This window comes from Squalius cephalus (genome assembly GCF_949319135.1).
Source record: "Squalius cephalus genome assembly, chromosome: 3".
Lineage (NCBI taxonomy): Eukaryota > Metazoa > Chordata > Actinopteri > Cypriniformes > Leuciscidae > Squalius > Squalius cephalus.
In genome coordinates, this window is record NC_137124.1 from 10,919,858 (window position 1) to 10,933,106 (window position 13,249).

The window sequence follows — 13,249 nt, forward strand, 5'->3', positions numbered from 1 at the left end:
ATAAATTACGAACCCCCTTGTTCGCCAATAATCCACCTGGCAGGACGCGTTAAGACAGCACCGACATCTGTTAAAAAGTAAGTAAAAAGAAGAAAAAAAAATTAAAATGCGCGTGGACTGCTGAAGCGGACCGTGACGTCGTCCGCTGTTGCTGTGTGAACTGGCGAGTGCGTGTGTGGCTGTTTTTCCTCAACAAGTCCCCTCTTTCTCAAACTTGTCCACTCTGCGGACCCCCCTCCCCTCCTCTCCAAAGACACACACACACTCACACAAAAATACAATCTCCCCTTGTTCTGACATTTGCATTTCAATGGTGCGGAACACCGTCTCTTTTTCTTTCTTTCTCCCTCTTTTGCGTTTCTCTTAATGCTAAAAGCAGCAGCTCTCTCTAGTAGCCTAATTTAGACAACCGAGTTTTATCAATATGCGTCAAGATGAAATGTCCTTACGTTTTATATCTACATACACTTGTAGTCTAATTTGTGCAACAACATAAAAAAAAGTTCATACCCTTCAAGATCCTGACATCATCTGTCCGTTTTAAAACAACTTAATGACTGCAATTCATTTAGCGCGCCTATAGAATGAGACACCTTTTGTCTACGATTTATTTAAAATTTAAATAGGCGACATTTGCAAATTTTCTGATTTACAGAAGGTAAACGTTTTTTTTTATTATTATTTTTTTTTAACTGTAGGCCTAATCAGAACATACCTAGAAAGAACATATAAAATAGCTTAATTAGAAAGTAGCCTTTAGGAAGATTATGCTACTGTAGGTTAATGGGTGGGTGGGTGGGTGGGTGGGGGGGGATGCATATGCCACAGAAAGTTATGTTAAATAATAATAATAATGAATAGTAATGACTTGAGGGAGATGATGAGGAAGGTGATGGGATGAGGCGGCTTATAGACTATAACTGCACGCGCTACTGCAGTAAAGACCCCCTGCGGCTCGCTCACTTTGTCGGTGCGTCCGAATATTCGGAGCTCTATTTAAAATGCATTGAATGGGAAGGGAATTTCCAACAATGGCGACCTGGACACAGTTGAGTGGGCATCTCTTTCTCTCTCCTCACCCCCAGGATCCATTGCCGCTCCGCACAATGCCCCCCTTTCACCCCCGCCTCTGTTCCCATACACCACGTGGAGGAGGGATGAAGTGAAAAGCCATTTTTAATTAGATGTATCAAAAACAAGCACCCGACCTGCACCGTATCTCACATAAGGCCAAGCTGTCCACTAACCATATAAAGCAGGTTCTCTTATATGTGAGCGCATTTGGCATAAAATTAACCTTATTTAAAAAAATATTAAAAAAAATAACAATAATCTTATTTTAGGCCTATACTGTAGATTTAAATGAATAGCCTATATTGTAAATTTGGCTAGGGAAAATGTTCTTGGTTGGATGGACAAAAAACTAGGCTGATTTGGAACAATGGGCTTCTTTTTTTTTGCATCAAAATTTAAGAAAATGTCCTTGCTCCAGGTTTATGTTCACTGTCATGTGGCGTCCTTTCATAAATTATCTTCAAAACCAATTATAACTGTAAGTGGACGAACTGATGCTGGTGTCAGGTTTTGCTTATGATTTACTGATGTTATTCTTTCTCTTTTGTTATTTATATACAAACACACACACAATGTAAAAGCACAATGTCTGTATGTATGCTGTGTTGTTGGTTGTTGATGTGTGAATATGTTTGTTGTTGACTGTTGTTTAAACAAATAAAAATGGGAAAAAATTAAAAAAGAGAAAATGTAGCTCCTCATTTAATCATTTAGGTTATTCAAATCAGCCAAAACACTGATGACATTAACATTTATTCAATCTGTTCAGAGGAGGTACAAAGTTGACACACACAAACCAACACATTTTTCAAATATCAAATAAAATGTGTTTGCTCATATAGGTCATAATACCTAGTCAATCAAAAAAAAAAAAATCATGTTATGTGATTTAATTTTAACAGTAAGAAAAAAGGTGTTTGAAATCTTATTGTTTTGCAGAACATTAGCCTATATATGATATGAGAATATAAGGCCTGTAGTTAGGGAGAACATGTTATTTAGGGAAAATATAATTATATATATATTTTCAAACCTAGTCTGTGGGGTAAAACGCCCCATCATAATTACTGTTACCATGTTCTGAACATCACATCCTTTGTTTTTCCTTCAAATGTAAGGAATTGTGAGCTATCCAGCTATCTAGTTAGCTAGCCAGTTAGCATTAGCTAACAATAATTTTCAAATAGGTTGATTTTCTGAATGGTTCATTAATACATATTTATCTACTGTTAATTGTTTTAGCTTGTCTTTTTAATTGGAAGCTAAAACTGCTTTTACTCTGATTTCGGTGTAAATATAGCCTACAAAGCAAATGCATTTCCCCCCTCTATACCCTATACCTTTCTCAGTTGATGTACAACAACATGGAGAAATTGTATATCTGTCAGAAATATTAAGCAGCACAACTGTTTTCAACATTGATAACCAATAAGACTAAATACTGTTCTGTGTATAGGCTATGTTCTTCTTGCCTTGGTGCGCAGGAGATCAGCAATACAAATCTTTTAAATCATATAGGCTCCTAGAGTTAGTTTCCCCTATTCTTTCCCTAAACTAATCTCACTTGTTAGTATTATATTTTGTAGCCTACATTATGTATGGAGCCTACATCACATATTGTATGTAAAAAACAGTCCCTTTTCATGTAGGCTATCTGTTTCTTTTAGAGCAAACCACCAAATCTTTTGGTAAGTGCAGCATACTTGACAAATGAGCGTCAATTCTTGAGATATACGTAAACATTATTTATGAATGTTTTAGAGTATCTGTTTGTCCTCCTGAGGGGGGAAAAGTGCATATCCCCCTGGGACCCAGGAATAGACTTTTGTCCACTGTAGTGGACATTTGATTGAATTTCTCTGACACCATACATGTCACAGTCTGGATGTCCTGTAAAGAGCACATTCAGGGCTTTTCAGATATATCAAATGTTTGGAGGTTTCACCTTGACAACAACTTCTCCATGGTCTTTAAAAAAGACGGACATTTATTTAGAGATCAAAATATGATAATATTTTTTAATTATCATTTAAATCGGACTAATTTTCAAATTGTTTGTCATAAATCGACATCTCATGAAAATGTTATGGGGTTTCTCAAAATATGATTCTGTTACAAAACATGGCATTGATTTCATACACTGTAGAGACACCAGGACTTAGCCTACAACATCATGTTTATCAGGCATTTGGGGAGACACAACAAGTGAATAGGGAAAGAAATTATATATCAATATTCCCATGAAATATTAGATATTATTATGAAAATTTTGCCAATTATTACAACCATTATTACCTTTCTGTTTTAATTACATTGTGCCCGAAGAACACATTAATATAGGCTACAAATTATTGTATTGAATGGGACTACCCATTTATGGCAATTTTACCAAACATATTGCAAAGTAAAATGGTATATCAATTAATTCCGTTATATCTTAACATAGTTGAGAATCATCTTTATACAAAGTTTGGTTAAAAAATCCTGAAACCTACAAATTTATTGGTGAATAAAAAAAAATCCCATTGTTTTTGCCTATAGCCTACATGCATGTATGTCTTTTTGTTTTTATTTTAGTCCTGGTGTCCACTACAGTGGACATGGAGTAACACATTAATAAAATATTATTTTTTCAAAACCCTTTTTCCCCCTGGGTCTCAGGAGGATGAAATGACTCGTTTGCTCAGTCAGCAGCAACCAATCAGATGAGGCCAATTGCGCTCGCGAGTCGCGCGGCGATCTACCTGTGACTGACTGTAAACAATGAACAACACAGTTGCAAATTCTCGGTAACTATCATGAGCTTATAAAGCAACTTATTTGTGAAGAGCGATATATATTTATATCAGCATTAGTTTGATTTAGCGTTTTAGTATCCGAACAGATATGTGAGAGGGAAATACTTTTCCCGCTCTTTGTTGTTATCTGATATGTAACGTAAAGCGCCCACAGAATCGTTGTTCGTTTGCTTAATCATAAAAACCTCATACATATACAACCATTAGGCTACATTTAACCGCTTTTTTCTGTTTTCTTCCACAAGAGCCGCCATGTCTGCATCTAAATACACCTTGCAGTGTAATTCGCATCAATGCCGGGTAAAGCTGAGTGGGTTCGCATGGGTCACGACCTGCTCTCATGTGTTCTGTGATCAACACGGTTCGGAAGAGTTCAGTCGCACACCTTCAGTTTGTCCCGCTTGCTCCACCATGCTTTCAGGAAAACTGGACGTGCTGAGAACAGAGCTGGCGCCATCAGAGCAATACAAGGCTATGGTTTTGGTCGGACTGCAGCCTGAAACGGTTTTGGAGATCAGTCATAAAGCACTAGTCTTTTGGACCTACCAGGTTTGATGTCTGCATGGTTGCAATCCCACATACAGAAACAGAGAATTGGCTTTTTCACTATTGTTTGTGGTCATTTTCAGGTAAACCAGGAGAGGTTGCTGATGGAGTACAATTTGTCCAGGGCTGGGGGTCAAGTGCTTCAGATGGAGAAGTTTATGATCCAGCAGAACCAGAGCAGAGAGCACGAGTTAAATACATTAAGAGGGGAGATCGCATCACTGAAAAAGGTCTCAAACATGATCATGCCATAAAACCAATGCTGATGCTCTCTGTTTATATACAGTACAAGTGAAAAAAGAACAGGTTCAACTTTCCACAATTCTGAATAATAGAAATGTCATCAAAACTATGAAATGATGAGAAGAGCAAAAATGTTAACCATATTTCTCGTTGTTGTTTTTTTTAAAGTGCTCTCATTTCATTAAATGAATGCATTAAATTAACCAAAAGTATACATTGTTATAAAAAAGTCTATTTCAAATAAATGCTGTTCTTTGAACTTTCTATGCATGAAAAAAAAAAAAATCCTGAAAAGCATCAACTTCCTCAAAAATATTAAGCAGCACAACTGTTTTCATCGTTGATAATAATAATTGTTTCTTAAGCACCATATCATCATATTAGAATGACCTCTGAAGGATCATGTGACACAGAAGACTGGAGTAATGATGCTGAAAATTCAGCTCTACCATGACACAGATAAATTACGTTTTAAATGACATTAAAATATTTTAATAGCATTTTACAATATCATTACATCAATATCACAACTCATCAATTTCCCCTTGCTTTGGGATTTCAGATATTGAAGTACCTTTAGCTACAGTGGTTGAGAGAGCTCAATGCGCTGCGAATAGAAAAAACGCCAGCAAATTGAGAAAACATCTTCAGTTTGATAACACGTGCTGCAAATGTTCACAACGCAACCTAATGCAGAAACATGATATTCGCTTCATAATGTTCTGTCTCATTAGTGTATGTAAAGGCACAAGAGGGATGCTTTTTTGTATTTCATTCAAACATCTCTTTAACTATTGAAGCTCGTTTCTGCCACAGAATAAAAAATAAAGGTAATTGCGACTTTTTATCTTACACTCTCGCATGTTTATATCTTGCAATTCTGACTTTATAACATGAAATTGGGAGATATGAAGTCAGAATTGCATGATATAAAGTCGCAATTGCGTGTTATAAAGTCTTGCAATTCTGAGGAATAGTATTTTTTTCCTTAGAATTGTACTTTATAACTTGCAATTGTGAGTTTATCTCAAGATAAGAAAAGATGTCAGAATTGCGAGATATAAAGTCGCAATTACGTGTTATAAAGTCAGAATTGCGTGATATTAAGTCAGATTTGCGAGATTCTGACTATATCTCGCAATTCTGACTTTATAACACGCAACTCTGAGAAATAAAGTCAGAATTGCGAGATATAAATGTAAACGAGATGTACACTCATAATTGTGAGATAAAAAGTCGCAAATATCTTTCAAAATGTTTTATTCTGTGGCGGAAACAAGCTTCCATACTTAACAGCCATAAATGTCCATTTCCAACTTTTCCATTCTCCAGGGGCTGGAGGAATACAAGCAGAAGTACAATGAGGTTTTGGAGCGACTGAATGAACGGAACAGGCAATATCAGAAGCTGCAGGGACTTCTCGACTCGCTTCGTATGCACACTCTGGGAATAGGAGAGAAAGATCCCACACCCCACACTTACACTACAGGTTAGAGGGAAAAAGCAACAGGTAGAAACAAGTATAATAGCAATTGTCTACTTTGACACTCTATCAGTCTATTTTCTATTGCATTCAAATCAGATAAAGCGTTCTTTATCCCACTGAGAGTTAAATTGTTCAAATGTGATCGACTGTTTTAAAGCATAGTATACAAAATGTCTTTTGCAATTATTGTCTTCAGGGTTGGTCAAACAACACTCTCCCCGTAGTCCTTCATTCCTGAGACCAGAAGGGGACAGGTTTTTCTCATTGGGACCAGACAGCGCTCAAAGTTTCTTCCAGTTCAGCACACCCACCCGCGACAGAACACACTCTTTCCTCAAGAAAAACTGAGTTCACCAGGATGTCTTTTTTTCCATTTATGAATTCTGATTCCAGTTCTGACAGCAAAGTATGGTTGTTTCTGTTTAGTTTTTCATGTTTTTTCAAATGTGTTATTTATTGAGTTTGGAGATGGTCGTAAATACTCCCAACATGTTTCCACTAATGTAAATGACTTCAGTGTCGAAAATAACTAAATTAAAATATATGTGAAAACCCTGATGTAAATTAGGTTTATTTTCTGCAAGCACTGCCAAACTGATGAAAATAAGTCGTAAGAGCACTACTGGGTTTTTTTATTGTTATTTTCACAACCCAAATATGAAACAGACCACAACACAATCTAAACAATGATGCCCATCAACAGACAAGAGGAAAATTAAAAAGGGAAATGATTTGAAAAAAATATGTACAAAGAGTTTTCCTGTCCTCACAAACAGGAACAAAACACAATATATACAAATGGAAAAAACACTACCCTCATTGCTCTCAATGTTCTCACTGTATGTCTTGTCTCTGGGTTTTCATTCACTCTGTGGTTTGTAAGTAACAAAGGCTGCACTTTGGCTTTTCATCACCTGTTTTTTCCCATTGACTATGAGGAGCAAGGGAGAGTCCACACGTATACTTCGGAAGTCATATGACTGTATAGGGAGAAGCAAACAAGAAACATATTACAAAGACATCATCTATAATAATGCAGAAATCATTTTTTCTTCATAACGTTATGAAACTTATTATGTGAACACAATTTAGTACAGGGTTCACCAATCTCGGTCCTGGAGGGCCGCTGTCCTGCAGAGTTTAGCTCCAACCAGCTCCAACACACCTGTTTGAAAGTTTCTAGTATGCCTAGTGAGACCTTGATTAGCTGGTTCAGGTGTGTTTAATTTGGGTTGGAGCTAAACTCTGCAGGACAGCGGCCCTCCAGGACCGAGATTGGTGAACCATAATTTAGTACCATAAAATATCCTGAAAATAAAAAATATTAAACATTATCAAACTAAAATATAGTACATTCATTTCATTGAAATAAACAGCCACGCGAGCAGAACCAGAGGGTTAAACGAATCATCATTTTGTAAATCTATACACTACCGTTCAAAAGTTTGGGGTTAGTAGGATTTTTTTTTTTAAGACAAAAGTGACATTAAAGACATTTATGTTACAAAAGATTTCTATTTAAAAAATATGCTGCTGGACCTTCAATTCATTAAAGAACCCTAAAAAAAAAAAAGTAAAACCGTTTCCACAAAACTATTAAGCAGCACAACGACTTTCAATTGATAAAAATAAGAAATATTTCTTAAACACCAAATCAACATAAGAGCAATAACTATAAAGATAACTATATTAGCGTTCACACCAACGTACGATATTGTTCTGTTTATTCTAAGCGTGCGCTGAAGTTTTGTCCTCTGTCGCTTTAAATGCTCGAGCTCTTTAAAGCAGAATGGATTCTGATTGGCTGTCAAAGTTTTTAACAATCATCAGCTGGAAAAAAAATCGTTCTGAAAGTGATTAAGGAAAAGGAACAGAGAAATGATATTGCTGGATAGATGTGGTGTGAACTCTGATATCTTTTATATTTAGAATGATTTTTTAGAATTATTTCGTTATAGTCATCATCCTTGGTCTGAACAGGCCTATTGAATGATTTCTGAAGGATCATGTGACGGTGAAGACTGGAGTAATGATGCTGAAAATAGCAAAATTAAAAAGGAATGTAAAATTGTAATAATTTTAATGTTTGTTGATGTATATATGCAGTCATATAGAGATTTTACAGGCCCCAAACTTTGATCGGTAGTGCAAGTAAAGATATAAAAGTTTAAAGTTTGGTACACAAACCTTATCTTTATGTGTTACGCTGTGCCGTTTGACCTGTGGTTCAGGAATGACTACAGTATCTCCTATTAAAACACCCCAGCTGTCTGCTGTATTGTACACCATGACTAGACAACAGGTCTCATCGCTGTCCACCATCCCAAATGTGCTGCAAGACAACAACAGGAAACCATTTAAAAAGTAAAACACAACGCTAAAAGCAAACATTTAAAGGTGCAGTAAGTGATTTCTGAGAGAGAGTGAGCCAATCAGCATTAGGGTCGGTTTCCACACGAAATGGGGGAGGAGAGTGAGCCAATCAGCAGTAGGGGGCGTGTCCACTAGTAATGGGTGAGGAGAGTGAGCCAATCAGCAGTAGGGGGCCTGTCCACTCATGATGGGGGAGGAGAGAGAGAGTGAGGAAGAGGGAGATTTGAAGAAAGACTGTAGAAAGAGAGATGGCTGAGAGACATTACAAAAGAGAAAAGCTCAGAGGAATATCACTGGGAAAAGAAGGTTTATGATCAGCCAAATGCTTTGGGAACCGCGTTAATTAGGGCTGAATGATTAATCGCACTTTCCATGTAACCGCACTTAAATCGAGATGGCTTATCGCGATTTTAAAATCGCAAAGGCTGCGATTATTTTTTATGCGCAGTTTGTCAGTTATGTACGGCTCTGTAAACGCTGCTCCATCTGAAAGCACTGTGAGTTTGAGTCACTTATAACGTGCATTTGAAAAAGCAACACGCGTCAAACATCTTTCCAAACACGAGAATAATTTATGAACCTCTTGTCCAACAACAGACAACATTTAATAACATGCATTTACTCCAAACTCACTTCATAATGACAGTTGAGCTCCTCCTTCTGTGAGATGATGTGCTTCTTACACAGAACAAGGCAGTCGTGTATTTATAAGTCATGTTTAATTAAAGCTTTTTATTTATTCAGATATTCTGTTTATTCAGATACAGCGATAGGGATTTCCTGGAATGATGTGCCGTTATTGTACTTCTGCGGCGGGGCATATTTAGCGTGTTTGCGTGAGAGCGCCCTCTGGCGTTCAGATGGAGCAGTATTCACTACCAATCAGCCGCACTCCACTGACAAGCTGCGCATAAGAAAATCGCAAATCGCGTGCGGTTTTGTTGCAATTAATCGTTCAGCCCTAGCGTTAATATTAGTAAAGCTTTCCAGCGCTGGAGAGACCTGAGTGGGAAGACCTGAAAACGGACGCGAGGTTTCATTGTTTCTGCTTCATACGTGAGTAACATTGGTTTTGCTCTTTTTAGCAGAATCAAGATATACTGTTGTTGTAATGTGAGCTCTATAACAGGACAGTTTTGAGAGTCATTGTTTGTCTGGAGCTGCTGCTGGAGACTAATAACTAACTCTTGCTTGTATTTACTCCTGTGTACTGTACATCTTTGCTTTATTTTTCCCGAAGCATTTTTTTGCTTAGCTTCAGGCATGATAAAGAGACATCCACTCTGTGGGTGGAGCAATGAGTTTCAGGTTGATTTCTGTGTTTCTCAGAAATCACTTACTGCACCTTTAACTAGGCTCTATCCAGTATCTGATTGCTAGTATAGATGTATGCATACATATTTAGAAATTTTATTAAATATTCAGCCGAGGCATTTAAACTCACAAAGCCATACGGCCCTCTGACATCAGGCTGAAGACAACTTTTCCAAGTGCTGCCACCCCACCGTTGTGGCCGTGAGTGAGGGCGGATAAGATGCGGGGTTCAAGGCTTCCCACGCGGCCTGAGGGAGACCGGAACTGAGGGGAAGAGCACGGGCCCAAGGCGGAGGTGCTGAGGGACGAGAGCATGTTACGAAGACGCCGCGCCTTCACTTTTCCCTGAAACACAGAGAGAGTGTGGTTATTGTGATTGCTTGTGGACATCTGGAATATTATTTAACTGTACTCCACTGCCATCTGATGGAAACAACACAAAACAACAACCAAACAACCTTTTTGATGAAACTAAATAAAGATTCTACATAAAGGTGTGTGTGTATTGCACAGCAAAACTCTGCTCAGTGCCACTCAAAACACTACAACGGCTTTGGGGTGTTTCTGTAGCGAGTGTGTTTAATCAATGTTGTTGTTTTTTTTAAGTACAAGGCCAATTTAATCATCATATGTTCAAAGTAAAGATAGAGTGTCAATTTAATGAACTTTTGTAAACCCAGCGATTTAATTCACAAAGCATCCAAACTGCAATAGTTAACATATGTAACTAATAACTGCAGTGCAAGTAATAGGGTTTACACACTAAATTCAACAGAAACTCCAGTACAATACACAGATTTAGAAACGCTCATGACACACATCACTACCTGTACCTGACAGCTATTGGCTGCCACCTGCCATTTTTCACTTGACGTTTGCATGAAGTTGCAAAGTGCAATACTTTCTCTGATCCGGCGTCAATCCCACAATAGCTCAGCTCCCATAGGGATGAATTGAAAACGCCCGATCTGCGTCAGTGTAAATGCACCGTAAATGTTACAATGTCGCTGCCAATTTCTCTCACCTTGTTCTCTAATAACATTGTAATCTGGTCTAGGTATTTCAGCAGCTGTTTCTCCCTCTCCTGAGCGTCTTCCCAACCAGGGTCCAGGGCTGCAGCACGACTGTATCCATCCAGAGCTGAACTGAACATCTCCTCATACTGGAACAACTGGTGATAGAAAGGACATGTTGGTTTCATTGGCTTGACTGGTACCTAAAATCAGTGTTTTGTCTGGTAACCAAACTATTAACAGGCTTCTATCAGCGAAGAGGTTGAATGAGAAAGCCAGAGAAGAGCAGAAAGCAGGAGATGAAGTAAGGATAATAAAAATGTAATAATCTCACTGTGACACATTTGCTGGTGCTCACCTGTGTTTGAGAAAGCATGTGTGAAAGCAACTGAAAGGATTGTTACCGTAGCTCTGTTGAAGTGGAGGTCAGGATTCATTGAGGATGCTTTGTCGATTTTCTCCTGTAAATATGGACAGATAAAAATCAAAAGGTAAGATGATGATGTCAGTCAATCACCATATATATATGATTTAGGTGATCCATGAGAGAGATACTCACAGCCTGTGCATAGGCACCGAGGGCCTGTTGAGAGAGCTGTGGCTTCTGTCCACTGGTGAAAAACATGGAGATATATGCGTTCCCTAAAATATCTGTTAGCCAAAGCAAAGCAAAACAATATAAGAATCATTTATTAAATTTTTTTTCTCATTACACCAACATTAGAATCAGTGTGTATTCAGAAGAAATGCTGTTAGGAAACAATAGCTGCGTTCTGATCAACTGGGTCCCAATGCAGTATTCAAGTCAAGTCAAGTCAAGTTTATTTATATAGCGCTTTTCACAACATAGGTTGTATCAAAGCAGCTTCACAGTATTAAATTAAAACAATACATCAATATTCACTACTCCCTACTTCATTTCACATGATAAAATGCGTTTATTCAACATGGACGACACTTGAGTTGTGCATATTAAAGAATTATTAATATAAATCACTATATGTTCCTGTAATATGCATGTATATATAATACATTTATGTGAAGTCTACCACGTATGGCATTTACGGTCGAAAAGGAAGGCACCTAATGTGTCCTTTTCTACATTATCAGAGTAATTCACTCACACCACGAAGTCCCGTCGGTGACGTCGAGTTGCACAGCCTGCCTGGCCAGCTCCACACTCTCCACAATGCGCTTGCTCTGCTCCTGTGCATCGCCTTCCGGTGGCAGCTGGCGCAGCACCATAGACAAGCTTCTCAGAGACACTTTGTTTTTACTCTGAATGAACAAACCTAGCGTTAATCTGTGCGCTTCATGACAGTACCATATCAAAAGAGGCAGATATCGGACAGTTTTCACAGACAGGGCTTAGATTAAGCCAGGATTAGGTCTTAGTTCAATTAGGACATTTAAGTAGCTTTTATAAACGTGCCTTAGAAAAAAACATTACTGGTGTGCATTTTGAGACTTGACATATTTTAAGATATGTCTGATAAAACTGATCATTTAGGAAGGGACTTGATTTTGTCTATAGGGAATTGATTGGATGGTTGTGGTTTGCTATTGGTCGATCTCATATGCGAGTCATTTGAGTTTACTCGAGCCAGTAAACGTCATCAGAGATGCAAGAGGGAGGGGAAGTTATTTTGATTAAAGATTACGAGGGTACATGAATTTGAAATTAATAATAATAATAATAAAGGATTTGAGTATTCTAAATGAGCAACCTCATTCCTGATTTGCATAAAATACGACTAAACCATCTCCATATAAGGTCTTCCAAACAACCTTTCTTTCACACCCTTTCGTCACTCTCGGCAAACAAAACAAATACGCCCTCTAAAGATGCCTGAGAGCAAGGCCAAGTGTGCCATCCTCAAAACAGTCTAAACACAATACACATCTTTTGTACTTTCATTTTACTTTCACGTATGTACATATGCAGATCTACGCTGTTATATCCACTTTATTTTGCAACGCAGAAGTAAGCTATTTTATGTGAATGTGCAAGGCTTACGATTCATTAGCCGTTATAGGTAAATAGCTAGAAGTACAAACGGCGGCAGCTCAAGCTATAATGCACCTATTCTTCCTCTTTCACTGTATATATAATTTTTTTTTATTTAAGAAGAAATATTTCTGTATAAATTTTCATCTTAACACAATAAGGCCATCCAGAGTATGTGATTTATGCATACATGTGGTTTCAGTTTTTCCTACATTTTAAAATTTAGAATAAATTTTAGTATAAACGTTTTTAGTGAATCATGATTTGTTGGGCAAAAACATTCATACATATCACATTAAATAATTAATTAATGTCTATTAATGCTATAATTCTAATTTAGTATAAAAACCCTATTTAAATAACTTCACATGAGTTTATAGAAGTGGCTGTTTAT

The 13,249-nt window shown here is 37.5% G+C and overlaps 2 protein-coding genes across 2 annotated transcripts in view; one reads left to right on the forward strand and one right to left on the reverse strand.

Moving 5' to 3' along the window:
* On the forward strand, positions 1-6,495 carry ccnb1ip1 (cyclin B1 interacting protein 1; the record flags this gene model as incomplete). The annotated part of the gene is made up of 6 exons (XM_079865503.1): positions 1-77; positions 3,736-3,863; positions 4,118-4,421; positions 4,502-4,648; positions 5,994-6,150; positions 6,344-6,495. The coding sequence occupies exons 2-6, from the start codon at positions 3,838-3,840 to the stop codon at positions 6,493-6,495; spliced, it is 786 nt and encodes a 261-aa protein (XP_079721629.1). The 5' UTR covers positions 1-77; positions 3,736-3,837.
* The window catches only part of ttc5 (tetratricopeptide repeat domain 5), an 11,351-nt gene continuing 3,362 nt past the window's right edge, over positions 5,261-13,249 (reverse strand). The window contains exons 5-11 of the mRNA XM_079865502.1: positions 11,972-12,125; positions 11,407-11,498; positions 11,252-11,308; positions 10,859-11,005; positions 9,965-10,179; positions 8,335-8,479; positions 5,261-7,127 (exon numbers count right to left, since the gene is read on the reverse strand). Of these exons, the coding sequence (XP_079721628.1) occupies positions 7,008-7,127; positions 8,335-8,479; positions 9,965-10,179; positions 10,859-11,005; positions 11,252-11,308; positions 11,407-11,498; positions 11,972-12,125 (930 nt within the window). The 3' untranslated portion in view covers positions 5,261-7,007. The remainder of the gene's footprint in view (positions 7,128-8,334; positions 8,480-9,964; positions 10,180-10,858; positions 11,006-11,251; positions 11,309-11,406; positions 11,499-11,971; positions 12,126-13,249) is intronic.